The 21191-nt window shown below is 40.7% G+C and overlaps 1 protein-coding gene across 2 annotated transcripts in view; it reads right to left on the bottom strand.

Moving 5' to 3' along the window:
• Positions 1-12188: 12188 nt before the first annotated feature.
• The window catches only part of SLC24A3 (solute carrier family 24 member 3), a 319465-nt gene continuing 310462 nt past the window's right edge, over positions 12189-21191 (bottom strand). For both annotated transcript variants that reach the window (XM_084625278.1, XM_084625279.1), the window contains exons 16-17: positions 15334-15399; positions 12189-14508 (exon numbers count right to left, since the gene is read on the bottom strand). In XM_084625278.1, the coding sequence (XP_084481404.1) occupies positions 14359-14508; positions 15334-15399 (216 nt within the window). In that variant the 3' untranslated portion in view covers positions 12189-14358. The remainder of the gene's footprint in view (positions 14509-15333; positions 15400-21191) is intronic.

Here is a 21191-nt window from a genome sequence, read left to right as displayed (position 1 = left end):
GATCTAGGCCTAAGAGCCTAATTGTGACTTCCTTGTTCATGAGAGTAGATGTTGAACTCAGTGAGGCTACTCTTTTGAGGAAGTTGATCACAATTTGCCCCTGAGAATTCAGTAATTACAAGGGTGCAATTAGTCTCTAAGGTATATAGGTCTACACTGACACATGTGCACAGGAGATTTTCATGATCAGTGATACACACTTATTTACCTAAAGTAAGAATCAAGTCTGACTCATGCAATACTTTGGACTCATCTTCCCCATTTTCCCTGATAAGGAAATACAGTACTTGTTGCTGGAAAAAAACAAAACAAAACCCCTTTTCAGAACCAGTAAGTGAACTGTAAAGATCAAATATTATTTGCACAACATAAATGCAATCCTTGAAAAACTTGCCAACATTCTCATTACACAAGAATCTGTGTTTCATAATGCAGTTTTACTTTCATTTGCATTTGCTCTCCGCTTGTGCTGTATAAAACATGTATTTATCTGCTGTGCCCTTTTGATATGCCATTCATTTTTAAAATTAGAAAGCTTTAATGACCAAGATATCAAGAATTTATTTTTGCCTTTTTTCAAGATCTTAACAAATTCAATACGTTAGCTGGAGTTTTAGTTTATCTAGGAATGAATGTTCTGATTTCATATCCCAATTTAGATACAAAGAAATGTATGTTGTACGTGAAGATTTAGACTCACTGTGGAGAGCTACCAGGAAAAGATGTTTTCTGTGAGAACTTAAGAAGAAGAATTCAGTTGAGTCATGAACTCTACAATAAACGGAGGTTCAATTTTATGCAACACTTGCTTCATAATCAGCCTTTATCCTTTTGATTTGCCAGCTTTTTTTTCTAAAATGAAAAATACCTAAGTGTCTAAGAGCTTGCTCAAGCATAAAATTCTGACCTTTCCTCTCCACTGTTCCATTCTTACAAAGACGCCTGCACTGTTTCTTGCCTCCTCCATATTGAGCTCTATCATAATTCACCTTGACAGCAATGCCAAGTGATACATCCTCCGAGAATGGAGATGCACTGACCTACATTTATTGAAATGGGGGTACCCACTCGCCTGTTTGCAAGTAGTGAGAGCATTTTATTGCAAGAGTTCAAGGGGCTGATCCACTGCTCTGTCAATGTTGCCATGACAATTTACACCGGCTTGAGGATCTGCACCCAAACATTTACTTCCATGTTACACCTGTTTTCAAAAATGCAGGTCATCACATTTAACCTAGACTTTTTTTAAAAACAGTTTTCGGAAGAAATTGATTCAAACTTGGGAAAGGAAGATCTCTTATGAAATACCTGTTGGCACCTCATGAAATGTAAATTTTAATGACTGTAAATGGTGCTCAGAAAAAACAGGGATGGTTGCCCTCAAAATATGATAGATTGACAGACAGAGGAGAAGGTTTGATATTTACGCATTTCTACTCCAGCAATCAGTACTAGTAACCAGCACAGAGACATTTTTCAGGTTCTCTCAATGTTCGATAACTACCCTCGCCATATAGGTTGCAGGAAGGGGACTAGCAAGCTGATAAAAAATCACAGTAAATTAAATGTCTCACCACTTTTCACGGAAGTTCAAAAGGATGGTACTAATGTGTTTAAACAGCTCCAACTTTAGGTCCTGATTCAGGAAAGCACCTATGCCTGCACTTAAATTTAAGCATGGGCTTAAATTCCATTGACTGCCCTGGGTTTTAACTGCTCTTCCTGAACAAGGTAATGCTTTCCTGATTCAGGGGCGTAATTCTTCATGTAAGAGAAATAAATAAATAAGTGTATAAATATTTCAGTGCACAATTTCCTGACCTCTTTGATCATTTTTTAAAAACTTTCTTACATTCAGGAAAGGGAACTGGAATTTAGCATAGTGGTAGTAACAATAATTGGAAATACTACTGAATTTACAAAGATATGCTGTTTCGACTTGTCCCGTTATATTTCTTATATACATATATGATTGGCATGCAAAACTAATATTTACTTGCTGATACAAACATGGAAACAAGTTAAAAACAAGTAACCATCTTTTGCACTTACAAAAAAGGTGTGTGTGTCTGTCAGTATCTTAAATACTGACATCAGTTTCTGTCTTCTCAACAGCCATAATTGATTTATTTTCCTATTCATATGGCAGCCAGCTACCACAGGGCTTTGTTTTAATAACAGCGAACATACAGGGTTAAAGTACATAATGTACACACTTGAATATAAATCTTCGTTTAAAATTTAAAAAAAATAAGGCCCAAAATCTGTCATATTCACGATCAAATCCTTTAATGAATATAGTTAAATATGGGATGGCCTGGCTTCAGGAAGTTTAAAATACCCACGTCAAAACTATAATCATTCAGTTGGATCAGTAACACTCATAGTGAAATCATTGTCTTTTGTCTATAAAAAAAGCCAGGATCCTGTCTACTTCACTTGCTTACAGTGGACAGAACGTGTTGTCTGTTTATAAATGAACAAAACAGGGATGCCCAGGAAGAGGATCAGATATAAAATACCTGCGTAATGTGCAAATTTCACTTTGAAGAGACACTGATTTCTCTTTGGGAAAAGATTTTGGGAGAGGATTCCAATGGCCTGTGTAATGAGCTGATGTTTCAATGAACATGTGCAGCGTAAGGGTACACCGTGAGTTACACCCACGAGGTATCGAGACAGGTACTTGAAGCAACAGGTCCACTCTGCATTTTCTCCCACCTATTCTTGGGCCCAAAACTGCCTCCCATTTCTGTTAGTCCAATGCATGAATTCTGTCTTAGGTAGTGAACTTGTAAACATTTAAATCCACAGGCTGACCATATACTTAATAAAGGGATTATGGTAGCACAATCTTACATCCTTATGATACAAGGAAACCAATAATATACCCATCTACAAGCAACCAACCAAATTCAGAAGGGAAGCTGCTTTTGAAACAGAATCCACAGCATTGGGCCAACATTATTTTACATCTGCTAATTTTTCAAATTTTTTACCTCTCAAACTATGTCAGAAGTCTTCCTATATAAAGGCCTATGGACCCACCAGCCATCACTCATGTTGTTGTGTCCTAAAAATGTGGTGAGACATGCAGACAGTCATATATTTGTAGGGAAATTTGATCCCTCACCTTTCAAATCTTCAAGAGCATCCCTGCTATGAAATGTATTTCTCCCCATCCACACCCCACACACACATAGTTTTGTTCCGTTATTATGATCATTTTCTACAAATATTATGACACGGAGTTATAGTCATCCTGGGTATAACTCTATTATTCTTACAACAGGGATGAAATTGGCGTGTGCTATAGACCTCCTTTTATAGCTTTGAGACTGGTGGATGGATTCTGTACCACCCATCCCATAAGGACCTTCATAAATAAATTGCAAGATGCCTTCCCCATCCGACTAAAGGAAACTAACCTCAGTTGACAAAGACTGTCCTGAACAACATCGCGGACAATGAGACTTGTACTGACAAAGGACTCATTCTGCAAACCCTCAACCACAAGAGTAGTCCTTCCTGCAGTAATCCTATGGATTCAAATGGGTCTGTATGTGTAAGTAATGACTGGACTCAGAATTTGGGTGAACTCTCACCTTATAGCAGAATGTTATTGTAAGAGTGCTTTCAACATTTGGTGTTAAATCCTGGCTCCTTTGAAATCAATGGCAAAATTCCCATTGACTTCAGTGGGGCCAGGATTCTGCGCTTATGTCATATCTTAGCCTCCACACCTACAGATGCAGCCATGTACACAGAAGGAGAAAAGGGGTAACTATTGCTGCAGTACCTGAGCCCAAAATTTGTCAGCCATACTAGAAGTCTATTTTCTCCTTCAAACTAGGCTATAAACACTAAAAAAAAAAAAGCATTTGTTCTCGAGAAATGCAACAAAGAGCTTCAAGTCAGTCAACGAACATTTGGAATACACAGAAACTGCCAAGCTTACTCAACGTACAGTATGTGGTATCTCACACCCTTTCATGTGTTTATGAATCACTCAGAATCAAATGAACAGTGACACACAAACTTTGCTAATCAGACCAGCTGAATTGTTATCTATCTGTAGGAGAAAACAGTAATACGCATTCTTGATTTTCCTGACTGTGGGCCTGACCGAAAGCTCATCGAGTTCAATTGACTTCAGTGGGCTTAAGATCAGGCCATGTTTGCTAAAAACATTCTGACATGCTGCCTCATTTGTGTAGCAAAATCCAGGAATGTGATATGCAAACTCATGGCAAAACTTAACGGGGAAAATCTACTTTCCTAAAGAATACTATAAAGAGTAAAAAGCTTGCTCAGTAGTTCACTCGTAGTTAAAATCTATAAAGCCTTTCAAAGTCACTTCTTTCTTTTCAGTCAAAGGCACATTCAGTAAAATCTCTCCTTGCTGGAGTCTTGTATTCTGGTCATTCATCATTGAAGGACTTTTTTCTATAGCACTGCTTGGAGTGGGTATATTTTACTGCATCCGCTGTTTATAAAATCCACACGACTATGGTACAGAGACTGTATTTGTTGAAACGCTTTAAAAAAATCACCGATACCAATGGGTTAGATTCACTGAACCTGACCTTTAGACCCCAGTTCAACAACGCACATAAGCATATGCTTAGCTTTCAGTGCATGCTTAAGCTCCATTGACTTATTTGAGACTTAAGCACATGCTTAAATGCTTTGCTGAATCGGGGCTTTAAGGCCTGATGCAATTCTCATTATAGCACATAGGACTCCTGTCATGGCCTGTAACGGGAGTTGGATCAAGCCCATAGGGAGGTGTAAATGGCACCACATTGTGTCAGCCTGGCCCCCTATATCTTTGTGGGCATTTACCCCAATGAAGTGCATATGGTGGTACCACCATGGCCTCCCTCAGGGTCTTGGGCGGAGAGAGAACTTTAAGTTATAGTTGGACCTCCACAGGAGTGCTGCTGATAGAGGTTGCTGGGGGAGGGGCAGGGTATGCGTGCTACACAAAATCAGCATATTCCTAGCTATACTGGTCATGCCCCAGCCCTGTTCAATGCTAGACATATTTTGGGTTTCACTGTGTCTTTGCAGATTCCTAAACACGCTTTCCTGATGCGCTGTCTGCCTCAGAAGCCCTGTGTGTGGTGTTAAGACCGTAAGTACCATCACGACACTGGGCTGCACCTTGTCCACTGCACAACCCCTCTCCTGCAATACTTTAAGCCTATCTAATTTCAGAAACCAACAACAATGGAACATTAAGCACATTTTTCTTTTCCATAATGTCATGGCTAACTGAAAGGAAATATAGTCTCAGAAACTCTATTCTGATTGTAGTTATCTCCCTGCTAACACTCTGCTGAACAGCAAAGTAACTGCAGCCTGGCCCCCGTCAAAATGAAACTGTATTGTACACATCTGCCTGAGTTTAACTGCAACTCTTCATAGGAATCAAAACATTTGGTTCATTCTCAAAGATGGTGTTAAAATTCAGGTAATATATATTAAATGTGAAGGATGAAATCTAAAACTATGGAAGTACTAAAACTTCAGAACAGCTACTCTGTTCAAAATACTCCTGATGTTATTAACTTAATGTCATTGGCAGTTGCATTCTTTTATTGCCTCTTCTGTTAATAGTGAAGATAAAGGAGTGTTCTTTCCTAAGGCTCTCACCTAGTGTAATGGCTCAAAAATTTGGCATGAATCCTTATAATCTTGCCATGCTGTACGTAGAGACAACCAGCTATACAATGGTTTGTAAACAGATCATCTGTCCAAAGAATTCTTTTACCAAAACCATCCAGTATCAGTTACTTATGTTCAAATATAAATCTATCTGTATGTAGAATTTTATCTGGACACTTCTTGTAACATCGTAACTAAGATTAGCTTTCTTATCGCTGATGAAGTCAATTATGTTGACTGGCATTTTTTCTTTGCAAGAAGAGGTAAGAAAGAAACAGATACAATTTGTAACAACCTTACAGCTGGTTCTATTTATGAAATCTGTACACTGTTCTACAGGATCCAATAACAGAGACCTCCTAAACTACAGATGAAAATTACCTGCTTTACCTGTCACAGATATGCTGACCTGAAACCACAAGGCTAACGGGAAAATATTCAGCATTTGGGCAAACTTCTGTGCCTATCATGATTGTCCATATAGGTTCAGGTATTTAACACTGAACCTCATTTCTCCAACTTGCTACAAAAAGTCACATTTATTATTAAAAACATTCCATGTTAATTTTAGCACATTCAAGTACTACTCAATTGAAAAGAACAAAATAGACAGGGGGTCGAGATTTTTTGTATGGAAGTTTTAAAACTTGTTTTACTGATAATTTGAAAATTACAATTAAAAACTATTAAAATATTTGGAACCTTATAAGACCTGTGCTTCTTTTACTAAAAGCTTTCATTAAATTAGCTGGCTCCACCCACGCTTCAAAGACTTGGCGTAGTTAGTGGGCTGTTAGAAGTGGATAGAGTTAGATTCACAGCCATATGTTACAAATTATACCACTGGAAGTGTGATCAAAGAAACAAAACAAAAAAGTGTTTTTCTTCCATGCTTGCCTCGTTGGGCATACCTTGCTTTTCCCCCATCGCATAAATTTGGCTACAACTCCACTTTTGGAAACTTAAAATCTTTTCATTGTCTGTCCAATGAGTCAGCAGAGCTGGGGATAAAGTAAATGAATTTTCTCCAAGTGAAATACGCTCCGAGTTCCAGGCTCCTACAGTTCCTAACGCCTATAGCACTTTGATGTGCAATCTCCTTACTTGTGCCAAGCTGTATTAGTAAGAACTAGCTTGTTGATTTGGCTTAAAAAAAGAGTTCTGTGTCTGATTCACTTATTCATATCTTTAAATAACTGTTTTTAAGACCAACAGGATGTGCTGTTGTAAAGACATATAGGAAGAAATCTTGGCCCTACTGAAGCAATGAGATTTTTGCCATTGATTTCAACAGCGCCAAGGTTTCACGCATAGTCTTGGGACACTGGAAACCTTTCTTTCAGCGTAGTGCCTCACAATATACCCAATGCATTTGTATAGCATGTTCAAACTACACGCATTACCAGGCATGTGATTCCTTATGTTTGGAGCAAAGCTGCCAAGGCCATGTCTGTATTCAAACTCGCATCCCTTCAACCTAAACGTGTGATTTTAAACTGATTCAGTTAAATTTGTGCAAATCCCTGTGTGGATGCTCTTAATTGGATTTAAAGATACCTTATATTGATTTAGCTTAAGCCAACGCTTTACCAGATGAAGTTTCATTGCTATAAGGCAGGTTTAAATCCAATTAAGAATGTCTGTCCACATTGAGTTTGCACTGATTTAACTATATCATTTTAAAGTTAAACTGGTGTGTTATACGCAAAAAGAAAAGGAGTACTTGTGGCACCTTAGAGACTAACCAATTTATTTGAGCATGAGCTTTCGTGAGCTACAGCAGCTCACGAAAGCTCATGCTCAAATAAATGGGTTAGTCTCTAAGGTGCCACAAGTCCTCCTTTTCTTTTTGCGAATACAGACTAACACGGCTGTTACTCTGAAACTGGTGTGTTATAGTGTCCATCTTTGACAAGTGAGGATTTGTTCCCTGGACCAGCTTTTAAGGGGCGCAATTCTTTATAGACAGTCCCATACTCATTTCTGGCTGATGCAGGTTTTATCAACTGAGCCTTATTTGCCCCAAATGTCCTGCTTTAAAGCTGTGTTATGCAAGGCATTGAGGCATTGGTATTCTTGGTTGTTCCCATTTTAGCAAGCCACATGGCAATTTTCTTTGCTGTCCAGGGTCTGTTCCACTGTTCTCTCAAAGCTGTGCGCGTGTGCGCACGCATACAGATCCTAAACCGTGCGCACACGGCGAAACAGCGCACACACAAAAATGTGCACAGAAGCACAACAATCTCCCCAGAAGAAATTTTTTGTGCACACGGCCTGTCAAAAATTTGAACAGAAAAAATTTGTTGTGCACACGGCCTGTCAAAAATTAGAGGGAACATTGGTCTGTTCACTGATCCATTTATGTTTAGGCCCGGGGTGCCTTTTCCCCAGCACTTTGTTGATGGCATCCATAACAGAAGACTGGAAAGAGTTTCACAAATTGTTGATTTGCTCCTGTTCAAGGCTTTCATCTGCAAGGGCTAGCGCATCAAATCAGTTGCAGATTTCAGCTGGCATTCCATTTTGACAGCAGCAGTCAATCAATTTCAGTAAGTCTAAATGACTAACGGAAGGCTTGGTTTGAGTTGCCTTCAACCTCAGTTCCACCATGGCCACAAGCAACCTGTGATCGATATTGACCACTTCAGCACACCCGAACACCCAATAGTGGTGCACACAACTTCTCCACCAATTAAATATGAGAACGTGATCTTGTGCTTTGTGGGTTTGTCCCCCATCGGAATACCAAGTCCATGTGTGTATGTTCTTCCACTGGAAATTGGTATCAGAAACATGGAGTCCAGTTGCAGCACAAAGTTCAAGCAGTTGCTCACCAATGCCATTCACAACTGCATCCACAGCAAAACACTCAATGCTTTCTGGCCAAGCTTTCCTAGTATTGGCCCACAGTGGAGTGCTGGCATCGCATAGCCATGGCTACAAGAAAGTCCTTGCCACAGGATACATTTGGAGAGGGGAGGTCAGCTTATGAGGGCTTTACAAGCATTCCTTGACAAGGCCAAGGCGACACTGCTGAGGCCGACATGGCTGACAAGTTCATCACTGGGGCCTGACCATACGTAATGACTGCTGTTAATAATTGTCTTGCTGGGGCTGCTCCAACCGGTCTCAGTGAGTCCTGCAACAGAAACGTGGAATTCAGTGATGGGAGGGTAGGAGCATCAATAGTGTTCAAGGCATGCTCCAAACAGCAAATCTACATTGTGTGCAAAGGTCCAAACATTTTGGTTCCATCAGCCAGTGGGGGAGAGGGGTTCTGGTTTGAGTAATGTGTTGTGTGTACTGGCAGAATGTCTGAGTAGATGGAAAAAAACATTTTCCGGTGCTTCTTAACCACCTTATCAGAGCTGCAGCTCCACAACTCTGGGAGGATGTGACGAGCCCAATGAGAGACCCTCCATGTAATGCAGAGGATGTCACTCTCAAGGAGGTTTGAAGCAGTCTGTAAGCTCAAGAATGGCCATACTGCCGATATTTGTGGTATAGCTGCTGAGCTGATCAAAAATGGCCAGGATTCTGTCTTGGGACGGCTTACCCATATTATCAACTAAGTATGGATTCATGAGAAACTACCTGATGACTGGAGCCATGGGATTATTCTCCCATTTTAGAAAGGGAAAGGCGATAGTCTGGTTGTTCCAACCACTGCAACATGACTTTGCTTTCCACTGCAAGTAAACTGTTCATGCTGGTTCTTCTTGAGCATGCTAACCCCCCGATAAAGAATCTATGCTGTCTACAGCAAGCTGATCAATCACAGAGCAGATTTTTATCATTAGACAAATTATTGGAAAAGGTCAAGAGTTTTGGCACAGACAATAAGAGGTGTATACAGCTTTTACTGATCTAACCGCTGCCTGCAAGTTTGTTGATCATTGTTCCCTGTGGCCCTGTCTACAAGCTACTGGTGTGCCTGGTAAGCTCTTCCACCTTCTCATAGAAATACACTACCGAAGTGAGAGCTGTGTCCACTTAGGTACCAGGATGTCCAGCTGGTTTGAGTACAGTAGCAGTGTTCATCAAGGATGCTTGGCTGCCCTCATATGCGCAATACTGTTATTGACTGAATGATGGAAGCTGTCACTAGTCACATTCCAGGGGTGGTATCGCATGACTCCTGCATAGCAGAGCTGGAATATGCAGATACCACAGCTAGATTCTCATCTTCAAATGCTAATCTCATTAATACCCTGAATATATTTACAGAAGAAGCAAGTAAGAAGTAAGACTGGTCTTCAAGTCAATTGGAAGAAGACCAAACTGATGAAAGTGGCTGATGGACCTTTACCCCTATCCATCATAATCAATGGACAAGAGATTGAATTTGTCAGCGCATTTGAGTGTCTTGGTTCCATCGTCATTAGGGAGGGAGGTTGCCTTGCTGACATGAAACATCAACTCAGCAAGGTCAAGATTGTTATGCATGCTCTTCGGAAGCCTCTGTGGCATCAACACCACATATCAACTCTAAGAGGAGTATCTATCAAGCAGCAGTGGCTTCCATCCTTTTGTATGGCTCTGAAACCTGAGCCATAACAGAGACGCAAATGCGCCAACTGGATACTTTCGACATGAAACAGTAACGTCGTATTGAAGGTATATGGTAGCTTCATCATGTTCTGAATGAGGATGTCAGCTGTCAGACCAATCAGTCTCTAGTGTCTTCTCAAGTGACTCAACACCATCTCAGCTAGCTCGGCCATCTGCTTCTTATGCTGGAGTCCATACTAGTCCACCAGCTTTATGCATTTGATCCAACAAAAGCTGGACGGAGAAGATTTTGTGGATGGCTTCACACAGACTGGAAGGATATTATGGCTTCCGACTTCGCCTACCACAGCCTTAATACGGAGCAGGCCACAATCTTGGCAGGAGACTGAGCTCTCTAGAAATGGTTGATCCAAAGTGTGTATTCTACTCTCTACTCTCAGCAAGAGAATTAATGAATGAAATGAATGGCATATCTCTGAATATAGACAGAGCTTGACATTACAGCATTATCTGACATGTCCTCATATTTAATTTGAACAGATAAATTTGGTAACAGAAGCATTTGGCAGTAGTCAGAAAGTTGGAGTTTTTAAAAAAATTATCCAACAGTATTTGCTACCTACATTTTATTTTACAGATTATTAGGAAAAGTCATTGAAATCTGGGCTACTGTCATTGCTCTTTAGATGTTAACCTCAGGTTCTTACACTGACATTAAATGTTGTGTCCTCAGCACTTGTGGGTGTTTTTCCTACTTTCTTTCTTTTCTTTGTTTTTTAAAGAAATTTTTGTTAAGCATTTGAATGCTTAAAATTAGCATAAATTCCTGTTTCACAGGCGCAAAAGCCACAAATCCAAAGCATGCAAATTCACTAACTTCAATGACACAGCTCAGGATACAAAGTCAAACACAAAGGAACAGAACAACACAGAAACCTCCCAAACCACACTAGTGTAAATGCCCTCCATGCAAGATATTTTCTGTTGTAGGTACCTATAGCTAAAAAAAAATGCACTATTTCTTAAAAAAAAATACAAATAAAATGCAGGTAGAGAATTCTACTTTGGTAGGGCACAAGCAATCTTTCCTGTGTCTCTTAAAACCACCCACATCACAAGATTTTGGCATTTAATCACGGTCAAGGAAGTGTCAAATGGAGTTGAAACTATGGGATCAGATATTTGGCGTCAGCCTAGATAAAATCAGGTCAAAAGGTAGAGTGAGGTGAGGTGTTCACTACTGGGGAGAAGGCTCTTTAAGCTCTCTTTGAAATGCTCGTTAAAAATTGTCTACGATTGCTAGGAAGGAAAACTAAAGTGAAAGCTTGGAAGGAAAACAAAATGAAAGCTGTGAATACTCGAAGTATCAGTCAGCGTATGCAGCGATCTTATTATTGTATGTCTTAGGGAGACCTTTCATGAAGAGTGATCGCAGAATAAACTTTGCACAGAAAAGTGCTTACATTTTTGTCTTGGAGATTTTTCCATGGAATTTAATCAAGCTATCAGTTTGAAAGGCTCTGTCTTTTAAAAACAAATGAGAACTCACACAGTCAACCGGCCCTCTATTTCAAATCAAGCTTGAATCATCTGCTTTGGTTTCAGATCACAAGTACATCTAACTCAAACTGTCATCATAGCAAATGGTCTATCACATCTCATAAGAATATGGCACAGGTAAGAGCAGTTCAGTGTATCTAAGATACCTCTTTGCTTACACTTGGAATGAGCAACTTTCACAACATTCTTGCAAAATGCACAAAGTTCAGAACAATGTATTTCAGGATACACATACAATGCAAAGCTACGATACTAAAGTATTTGATGTACGTCAACAGGAAAAGTTCCTAAAAAACCAGTCATGCAATTTTTGTGCCATGGGATAGATAATGGCTATTTCGTAGAAATAGATCCAACTGGCTCCATTGGAGCAGCAGTATAAGTATTCAAAATAGAAATAATAATAGGCCCTGATGTGAAACTATTTTCCCAAATATTGTCTCTTCTGCAAGTAAGGAAAGATTCAGCTTAGGAGCTACTATATCTTGTTGTGAGCTTATAACTGTCCTCAGGGTTGGAATTTATTGAAATGTATCACATCATGCTACTATTTTTTAATTTAAGGAAGTCTTTTTAGACTTTTTAGTGGTTATTATTAATTAAAAACACACTAAGAAGGTACAATGGGGATTTCTAATGCAATGGGATTTCCATATGGTGTAGTTCTTAGCATGCTGGTCTTACAATGCTGCTTAGCGAAACAAGTGGGATCACAGTATGTTCCTGAAGAAAAAACAGCAACACGTATATAAAATGGAGCCCCTCTTTTCTCTCCCCTTTATTCACATCTCCACTGTCTTCACACCTGCTTTCCTCCAGAGACCCACCAGACTGCTTTTACCCAAGGTGGCCATGCACCAACTGTCCATGGAACTTGCCCAATAAATGTGTATTTTCACTTGTTCCGTGTGAAAAGGACAGAAAGTAACGTGCTGTGTCGAGTGGAGATCAGATTGGAAACATTTATTTTACACTATTTGTCCGAAGAGAATTAATCTTAAATAATCAAGTGCAAAAGTGCAAATGAGTTGATAAACGGGTCTTCACTCTGAACTGTTTTTCTTCCGCTAGTTCAGATTTTTTTTTTCTCTTAGGGCCCTGTTTTTGTTGTGTCCTGTCTACCAGTATTGGCCACCGTCTGTACCATAGACAAAAACATTCACCTTGTTGGTAGTATCTTACTATGCTTCATAGAAGAACATATACAAGGAAGAGGAAAAAACCATACCAAATGAATCAGAAGTGATCAGTGCTTAAAGTAAATACAACAGCCAGCACTGGAAAGAATCCACAATTTCAGTACATACAAGTGTGGCAATCATAGGTGTTCCTCATGTAGTGGAATTTGACTCCATATTAATACAGTATTATACAAAACCTTGCAGGTCTGTTAGAACAGAGAATGGCAAAACTTTCATCATAACTTAGATTTGTGAGCGAATTTGCATTAAAGATATTCTGCATTTTAAAAGTGCCATTTCTCTCTCTCGCTCTCTCTTTCTTCCTCCAGAAGGAGGTGGAATAAATCCACAACAATCTGATATCAGATAAGTTCAGCTGTAAAATTTTTTGGCCAGGTCCAGTGTATTCTTTAAAGAGTGGCAAATTATGACTTCAGTAACAATGTCGGTGCAAAATATGCCTCTTCCTTTTAAAGAAACCAGTGTCTACAACTCATTTAGAGAATGTGTGACTGTGCTTATGTCCTTCTCACAACGAATAAGACATAAAACTACACACTCCCCCCAAAAACTACAAGAAGTTGGACGATCCTCTGAAGCTTCTGACCTTGCATCGCAATGTGTGGATCATTAAAAACCAGGACCTCTCCTCGTTAGCCCTTGTGGGCTGGCAGTCCTAAACCATTGCTTGGAAGTCATATAAATAACCTAGCAATAAAGCTCTGACATTAATAATGAAAATGGTAGCAGTGTTTACCCTTTGAATCCATGTTTACCTTGCAGTCCTTACAACACCTTTAGGAGATGCGTTAATCATAGTATAAAGTTGTTATCCACTGCCTTGCCAGTCATTTTTTTTTAACAGTCAATCCACTCATATGCTGAGTATTTCAAATTGAGTTCCCATAATACACTGCACTTGTGACCTTTGGATCATTACATGAAATCCAGCGCTCAGAAGGAGAAGTTGCAAAGAGAGGCTGTTGATCTCTGAAAAAAATAAAAGATTCCCACAGTTCTGCTTGAAAAACACCCCATATACAATGTACCCTCTTCTTCTGCACTCTAGCAATAGTCTTAAATCATAAATTAGATTAGTCTTCCACCAAATAACTTAAAAAGGAAGGAATTGTAGCAGATCAGTTTTGCCTGGCTCAACGCCAGATAGCAGCCAGTTCATTTAGAATCCCAGTCACTGTTCAAAAACTGAACTTGGAAATCACATTAATGTTGAAAAAAAATATCTTCACATCGATGCAGGATTTTTCCAGGTTTCGGGGTCGGAAGAGGGTAAACCGAGATGGGAGGAGAATCCTATGAACAGTGAGCAGGACATATTTCACGACTGTTGGGTACACCGTGTTCTGGAGACGCCAGCCGTGTTTTGTATTGCACAGGTAAGAAGGAAGTACCTCTCGACAGTCTGCCACCTGGATCAGTGATCTCTGCACATCGGCAAGTTCACGAAAGTGAAAACATTGAATTCTGTCATGATGGAGAAACATAAGAAGATGCCGTACAGGAAAAGGCACACAATTCCCAGCTTCTTATCCAGCTTCCATTTGTTCATGTGGACACCAAATACCTACAATACACACAGTATTTGCTCAGAGTAAACAGCAACATCAAAAACATTTACAATCAGTGGCAAGCACCTTTCTCAATAGTGTGACCATGAAATTTACTTTTCCACTGCTGAGTGCCATTGACTTGCTTGAAGAATATTCTGTTCTCAATTGCAACTTATCATTTTAGGATATTACTATACAGTGGGCCAGATGTACTGCTGGAATAAATTGGCATAGCACCATCAGCTGCACTGATTAATACCAGGTAATGATCTGGCTCAATATTTTAATAGTCAGTTCATTCTGGTAAGAACAATTCCATTTAATTCTATGAGATACATACCCCTTAAACTTTTCAATGGCCAGCTCCCTTCTGTGTGTCTAAAACGGCTCTCAGCTGTGTGTGTATCTGGGCCTGCAATTTGCAGGTGTAAACACCTCTGTATGCTTTAAACAGTCTGATGCTTGAATATGAACATGTCCACTTTGCTGTGTTTTACAGCAAACTCATATCTGCCCAGCAGGAGAGTGGACTGTACACAAGAGTAAGTCTGGTTTCATTTCTCCCATGGAAAGTGACTAAGGATTACTAGTGAATTTCCTGGGGCTCCTTCAAGGAAAAAATACACAATGTATGAGCCATCTCGTGTCAGGTCAGATAATAGATTGCAAAATACCAGATTAGGCCCCTGGAAATTTTACAGTAGGAATCGGCAGTACCTCTCAATGGGACTCACAGCAATTGCTGCTGCTCTAAGAGAAAAGGAACATGTGGACAAAAAGCAAACTTCTGTAAAATTACTATCTTGGAAATAAAGAACATGAAGAGATTATATACATACTGTGACAAAAACTGATGCCAGCAGCAAGCCAACGGAATAGATAAGTCCTCTGCTGTTTAACTGGATCTGAAAAGAAGGAATTTTATTAAAACTATGTGAGAAGTTTGAACAATAGATTTCATCTCTGCTAATTATTCTGTAGCCATAAACCGCAGTCTCTAAACAACACCTCCAGCAATGTAAAAGCCAAGTAAGACCATTACATCACTGTTTTTAGCCCACTCCCCTTTCCAGAAGGTGTTCGATCAAAGGGTGACATACTCAGAGACTGAGAGCATTATAAAGCCTGCCACTCCCACCCCAACTTTCTTACTTGTCTCTCCTTTTGTTTCTTGTAAGGTTAAACCATGAGACTGTACCTTCCTTTTAATTGACTCCTGTGTGATTCCTGCATGAATAATATAGGGAAAGGCCTTTTTATCTTGACCCATAATTTGATTTTCCAACTATCATGGAAGAAATTCCGGGATAAGTATGTCTTTTCCCCCCTACTGTTATTAGGCTGCATAAAGGGAACAAAGATGGAATCTAACAGTGCAAATTGGCATGGTCAGTTTATATCGTTAGCGGGGATCTCAACTATTTAGTGCTAAGTGAAAAGGCTCTTCGTTCTGTTTATCTAACTAAGGCTCCAATCACGCCGCGTATGCAAGCATCTCACAGTCGTTAATGTATTTATTCTCACAACATCCCTGTGAGGTAGGGAAGTGCTATTATCCCCATTGGGCAGCTGGAGAACCGATGTGCAGAGATTAAGCGAGTTACTCAAAGTCACACAGGAGCAGGGAATTGAACTCACCTCTCCCGAGATAAACCCCTAACCACTGGACCATCCTTCCTCCCTTTATGCTCATATGAGTCTGTCAGAGCTGTTATTGTTTGTTCCTTTATGTACTTTAATTGTTTTTTTCTAAAGCATTAACGACTGGCATATCAGAGAATACAGTTCCCGACTCAAGCTGGTCGACTCAAGCTCTGCTTCAGCTGGCCCACTGCACAGAAGGCCAGGTGTTTGCACTAGGATTTCAATGAGAGAGAAATGTACAAGAGCCTTTTCCTTCACTGTAAGGTTAATACCTTCCCAATGGGAAGCAAAGCAGCTGGCCATTGTGCAGTGGGTAGCATAAGCTATGACATTTAACCCCACAGGCTACTGGATTTTTTATTTCCTCCATGCAGTTAAAACCTTAAAGCCTAAATAATCTAAGACTGTCTTAAATTCTGCTTATGCTTTCCTGGGTACACCTCACGGAATAAGTTTCATTACAAAAATTATTTTATATTATCACATACAAGCAAATTAATGTAGAGAATTTTTGCTGGATAGATGCTGCAGTCTATTAAAGCTGTATTTCCTGCAGTGCACTATTAGCAACAGAGCATTATAAAGTAACTGGGCCAAATTCAGTCCTCCACTCAAATCAATGGAGTTACAGAAGGGAAGAATTTGGCTCATTCTGTGCAAAGAAATCACTAGCAAAGTTCAGTTAGAATCAGCAGGCCTCCAAAAGGCAAATCATTTCACTCAGTTTAAGATTCTTTCTAGCAGGAAGTCCCTTTACACACTACAAGTATCCTTAAAAGATACTTTGAATGAGGACATTACTAATGTTTGTCTGGGTGTGTGTATTTTCATTTAGTGTGGGAATATTTCCAATAGCATAACTCTACTTGTTACTGGGATCCAAGGGGACAGCTGAAAGTGCAGTGTTCCTCCTTAAGTGGGCCGATTTCCAGCTGTTAATTACTCAGCTGGGTCTACAGATGTATACAGAGCAAAGCAAAAGCATTAGTCCATTACTGCAAATGATTTGCAAAGCAGAAAATAATTCTGAGGATAAAAGTTCATACACCTCTAACAATGTGGGCCTTGTGTTTTAACAGCTGGATTTCTTTCTGGTTTGTAAAACTGTCCTTAATCCAAAGAGCAATTCAAATGAGAATTTTCTGTGACAATATAATTTACTCAAGTGCCAACAGGGGAAATAATGGCACACAGTGTATCACCAGCCATCTTTCAGCAATCACATCCTCTCAGCTGGATTATAAAGTGGCACATTTGTAAGAGATTTAGGAATTGCAAATGCCAGGGACGCTACAAGATCAAGAACTACATGGCACAGGACTCCTAAGGCACTCACGGAGTTCTACGTATACACGCAGGAAAAACAAATTGGCCACCCGCTGGGCCAAACTCTGCGCTCGTGACACAGGTGTAGATCCAGAACAACTCCATCGATTTCAGTTCCCCATTGCAACTGAGAGTAGAATTTGACTGTCTGAGTCTGGAAAGGGGAGCTCGATTCTGGCATTTTGAGTCACAATCCTGCAATAAACTCCATGAAGGCAGATCCCTCCATGCATGCACAATTTCTTTTTCTGATAGATTCCACTTCGACTGGCATATTTAATACCAGCAGTTATGAAGTGGGCGTCTGTACTGGAGGCAGGGTGCACCTACATGGCAAGATCAGAGCCTTACACTGGCTTGAAGCGGGGATTGGCTCCTATTCCGTGCTTGTTCAGAGCCCAGCACAATGGGACCTCTGGAAACCACTGGAATGAAACTAAATTATAATAATGAGAACTGTTCATTAAATTCGTATTGCTGCTATAAACTGGAGATGTTACAGTTCTTATATATGACCCGTAGACCAATCAAATTCTGGAATTCTGCTGCTGCCTCCGATTAACAAGACCATCATGTGTTATTCTCAGTAGTCTGACTGCTCCAGGAAACTAGAACATGGATTGCTTCAAAACAGTAAGGCAAAAACTGGCATCGCCCATGTAACTGAAGGAGGGGAAAGTACTGATCTTGCTTTTAATGTAAAATGCAGGCTGCAAGTGCCACCCAGGGAGCCGTGTGCTTCTGTAGCTGTGGATGGAGAATGGAAGAAGGCTCCTGAGCCATTTCTGCTCACAGCATCAATTACCACTTCTTAAAAGCCCTCGCAGTTTTTCTGAAACAACATTTTCTCCTAGGGTTGGAAGGAGTTCTTGTCTTGTCCTTGTCTGAGTTCTGAGGACCTTCTCTGTTACTTCTCTCTAAACCTTTCTGCTCTCCTCTGAGATCCTCACATTGTGCATGGTGTAATTATGGGAAGGAGGTCTGGATAAGATTCCCTTCTGGGCCTGTTGACCATGCTGACACACACTCTTTGCTGAGGCTAGGCTGTTTGCCTTTGGACCACTCCCATCTATTCCTGACCCTAAGCTAGAACAGCAAGTAGTCTTACTGGCTCAATTAATGACGGTAGTATGAATTTACACTGATGTAACTGAGATCAAAATCCAGCCCCTAGGCTCCTGCAGAGCTGCCAGTGGCTGACCAAGAATCAATAGTTTTTTTGTACAATAATTCTTGTTTGGATTTTGATTAGAAACTGTTTCTTACAGACTTCAATATATTTAATAACCGGTGGTATTAAATATGCCAACCAAAGTGGAATCTAGCGGAAAAAGAAATAAACTGAAGCAGCTGGATGTTTTTAGCATGGAAAATACCTGCATTCAACATGAAGGACAGATGGTGCTTCTCAGTGACATGACTGGACTCGTATGAAAACAGGAAATGTACCTTTGAAAGCAGAAAAGTTCTTAAACCTACATCTAAAATGGGCCAAATGTTGACACACAAAACGACAATTGTTACAGGGATTTGTGTTTCAGCCCATCTGCAAAAAAAAAAAAAAATCCTTTTCTTAATTAAGAATTATTAAAATGTACTAAACATCTGTTAATCATTTATTAATCTTTTATACCCTATTTATAAATGGAGCCTTAATAGAAGGCATGACCATAAGGTCTGCTGGTCTTAAAACCCAGCAGGCCTTACAAGAAGGTTGAGTTTATGAAGGGTTAATAAAGAATTAACAGATGTTTTAATAAATGATTACTCAGCTGTTACAGGGCAATGGATTGTTTATGACCACCATAACACCTTCTACTGATGTGGAAACAACCCCCTAGAACACACATGAATCAAGACTGTAACATGTTTACAACGTCTATTAATTATTTATAAACAGAAACTTAGTATAAAGTGTGTCTCACCTCACAACAGCAAATCAAATAATCCAATCAACTTCCACCCATCGCAACACCTCAAGCTGGAGACTTGAGCATCAGTTTTCATGTAATGGAGTTGCATTAGCAGAGATGAACTCTCACTCCAGCTTGACAGTTCTCGTTTTCACCTTTAGTTAATTAGATATGCTTCTATCCTTGAAGCAAATAAAATGACCCATTGTAGACAGGTAATCTTGCACCACCTTTCTTTTGTGAGGTGTAGGATCCTCCTAGAAAGCGATGATTTCTTGCAAGTGATGGGAGAATATCTGTCTAATTGATCTTTAATTTTCATGTCTGAGCACTCTGTGCCCCTGTGATGGGGTGTCCACCCCCACACGAGGCCTAAAGGGGTAAATTAGGCCAATTAACCTCTTGGCTGCACCTGGAGAAAAGACAGGGCATGCTAGGGCCTAATTGCTGATTTAGTCTGGCTAGGGGAGGAGCTAGGCAGGGTCTATGAAGAGAGGAAGTTAACAGGAGAGAGGGGGCTGCAGTCAGGTGAGTCTGCAGTCACACTCCCTGAGACCAGGGGGACAGCAGGAACCTGAGAAAGGCAGGATAGGAAACAGTCAGGCCTGAGAGGGATAGGTCTGAACTGCTGGTTTGAGGGTCCCTGGATTGGAACCCGGGGTAGAGGGTGGGCCCAGATTCCCCTACCAACCACTGCAAGAGTGGCACAGGCAGCGCAGTGCAGACTGCCTGAGACTTTGAGGAAGGAGACTCTGAGAACATCCCAGAAGCAGAGGATGGTGGTGCCTTGGATGGAGGGCTAAGCCACAAAGGAGAGGCACTGCAGTTCTGGACTAGCAGGACAGCAGCTGCAGAGCGACTGACTGGAACAATGGGCTAAGTGACTCCCGGGTAGGGTGCGGACAGGGGCGAATATTTCTCCAGATGAGGCTCAAAGATGTGCTGCTGAGCGTTACGGCCTCACTGAAATGAAAATCATTACACAAGCCTTTTTTCTGATGGTAGGATTAAACCCCTTCCATGTAAACAGAGAGGGATGGTTTCCTTGGGGAAAACAAGGCTTGCCATGGAATGCACTTTGTCAGGAAGCTCAGCTGCCTGGAATAGATATTGCAGCTGTATTTTCTGGAACAAAAATTACAATTCACTGGGCAAAACCCTTGTTGGGAAACGCAAAGCGTTATACAAGCTACTGAGAAGAGGTTTCCATGGTGGTTCAGGAGTCAGAAATGTGTCTCTGGCATGACACATGGCAGTGAGAGCGGGCCCAGCGAAGTGGAAGGACTCAGACTGGAAGGGGGAAAACTGGAAAGAATCTGCTCGTAGGTGAATTGACAACAACAGAAGGGAAAACGGTAAAGAAAGTCACCGATACAAAACTGCCCACGTGTCAGATTTTTACCTGTTGTAAATAGGCATAGCTCCTGTGGTTTCCTCTGACTAGGAGCGGCATTGATTTGCACCAGCTGAGGAGTTGGCCTGCTGCATGGCTATAATCCATTTTTTGTTCCAGCTTCAGTTCCTGTTTTTGCCTCCCTCCTGCTGCTGCGGGGTGTGTAAGAGTCACTGAATACTAAGATGTGACGGGGCAGTCAGAAAAGGACCAGGCCTGTTTGAGATTAAGGACATTTGGATCTGGAGTGCGATGCTTTTCCAGTCTTTGAGGGGCTGTTGCACGGTGTTCTCCCTCTAGGAGAGAAAGGTCTCTTCCCAGCAGGCCTGAGCTCATTGCCTGAGCAGCAGGGGGCAAAAAGATTGCAGCTGCACACTTAGCTAGCCCATTCCTAGCCCTAGCACACTTCTCGTGAAGGCAC

Source organism: Lepidochelys olivacea, assembly GCF_965140295.1.
Source record: "Lepidochelys olivacea isolate rLepOli2 genome assembly, chromosome: 3".
Lineage (NCBI taxonomy): Eukaryota > Metazoa > Chordata > Testudines > Cheloniidae > Lepidochelys > Lepidochelys olivacea.
Note: the sequence above shows the minus strand (reverse complement) of the source record. Positions and strands in the feature narration are given on the sequence as shown.